The following is a 672-nucleotide window of genomic DNA, read 5'->3' as shown; positions in this document are numbered from 1 at the left end:
AGGACCCGGCAGGAATAGCAACAACCTCTTTCCCAGTCATCATCAACAGATAATAAGTCGCCGATTGCGACCCTTCAAGATGACCCTGATACTGAGACTGCCCAGTCTCATCCTCCAATAGCCAAGGCTTATTCTTAAACTTCTCCTACACAACCCAAAATCCTCAATTACAAACCTAAATACTCTATACTTAAAAAAAAAAAAAAACGCTAAAATTACGTATAAAAAAATTATTATTACCCTCAAAGCATCAGTAATCTGACGACCAAGGATTCCTTCTTTGTGCAAAGCCCATTTATTTTCCGCATTTTTTTTCTTGGAAAAACTCGGCAATCCTGTGACGAATCTTCCTATAAAATAATTCTTGTCGCTACTCGTACTCGCCCTAACATTATACTCCTAATAATCACCCGAGAAATCATAAAAAATGGGGAAAAAATCAAATTTCACTCCTGAAAATCACCAAAAAATATTCGAAAAGAATGATAAAAAAATTCGAAAAAATAAACAAAATCAACAAAGAGAGATACTGTACTCGAATCAAGCGAGTGACAGTAGTGCCACAATCGAAGCATTTGCCGCGATTCTCCGCCATTGCTTTGCCGCAAGTCAAGCAAAGCGTCATGTGCTTGCAATTGCTTCCGTACAAATCTGTGGTGCTGCCGCAGCGGC

The 672-nt window shown here is 39.0% G+C and overlaps 1 protein-coding gene across 1 annotated transcript in view; it reads right to left on the bottom strand.

Annotated features, from left to right (window-relative positions):
• LOC105108411 (transcription initiation factor IIF subunit alpha-like) overlaps nt 1-672 on the bottom strand; it is a 4,396-nt gene that overhangs the window by 3,473 nt on the left and 251 nt on the right. Inside the window, 3 exon segments of the mRNA XM_011002709.1 lie at nt 1-145; nt 241-399; nt 536-672. The exon segment at nt 536-672 is cut by the window's right edge and continues 3 nt beyond it. Coding sequence (XP_011001011.1) covers nt 1-145; nt 241-399; nt 536-672 — 441 coding nt within the window.

This window comes from Populus euphratica, unplaced genomic scaffold (assembly GCF_000495115.2).
Source record: "Populus euphratica unplaced genomic scaffold, PopEup_1.0 scaffold187.1, whole genome shotgun sequence".
Lineage (NCBI taxonomy): Eukaryota > Viridiplantae > Streptophyta > Magnoliopsida > Malpighiales > Salicaceae > Populus > Populus euphratica.
The sequence above is the reverse complement of the archived record's forward strand: the minus strand, read 5'-3'. Positions and strand labels throughout refer to the sequence as shown.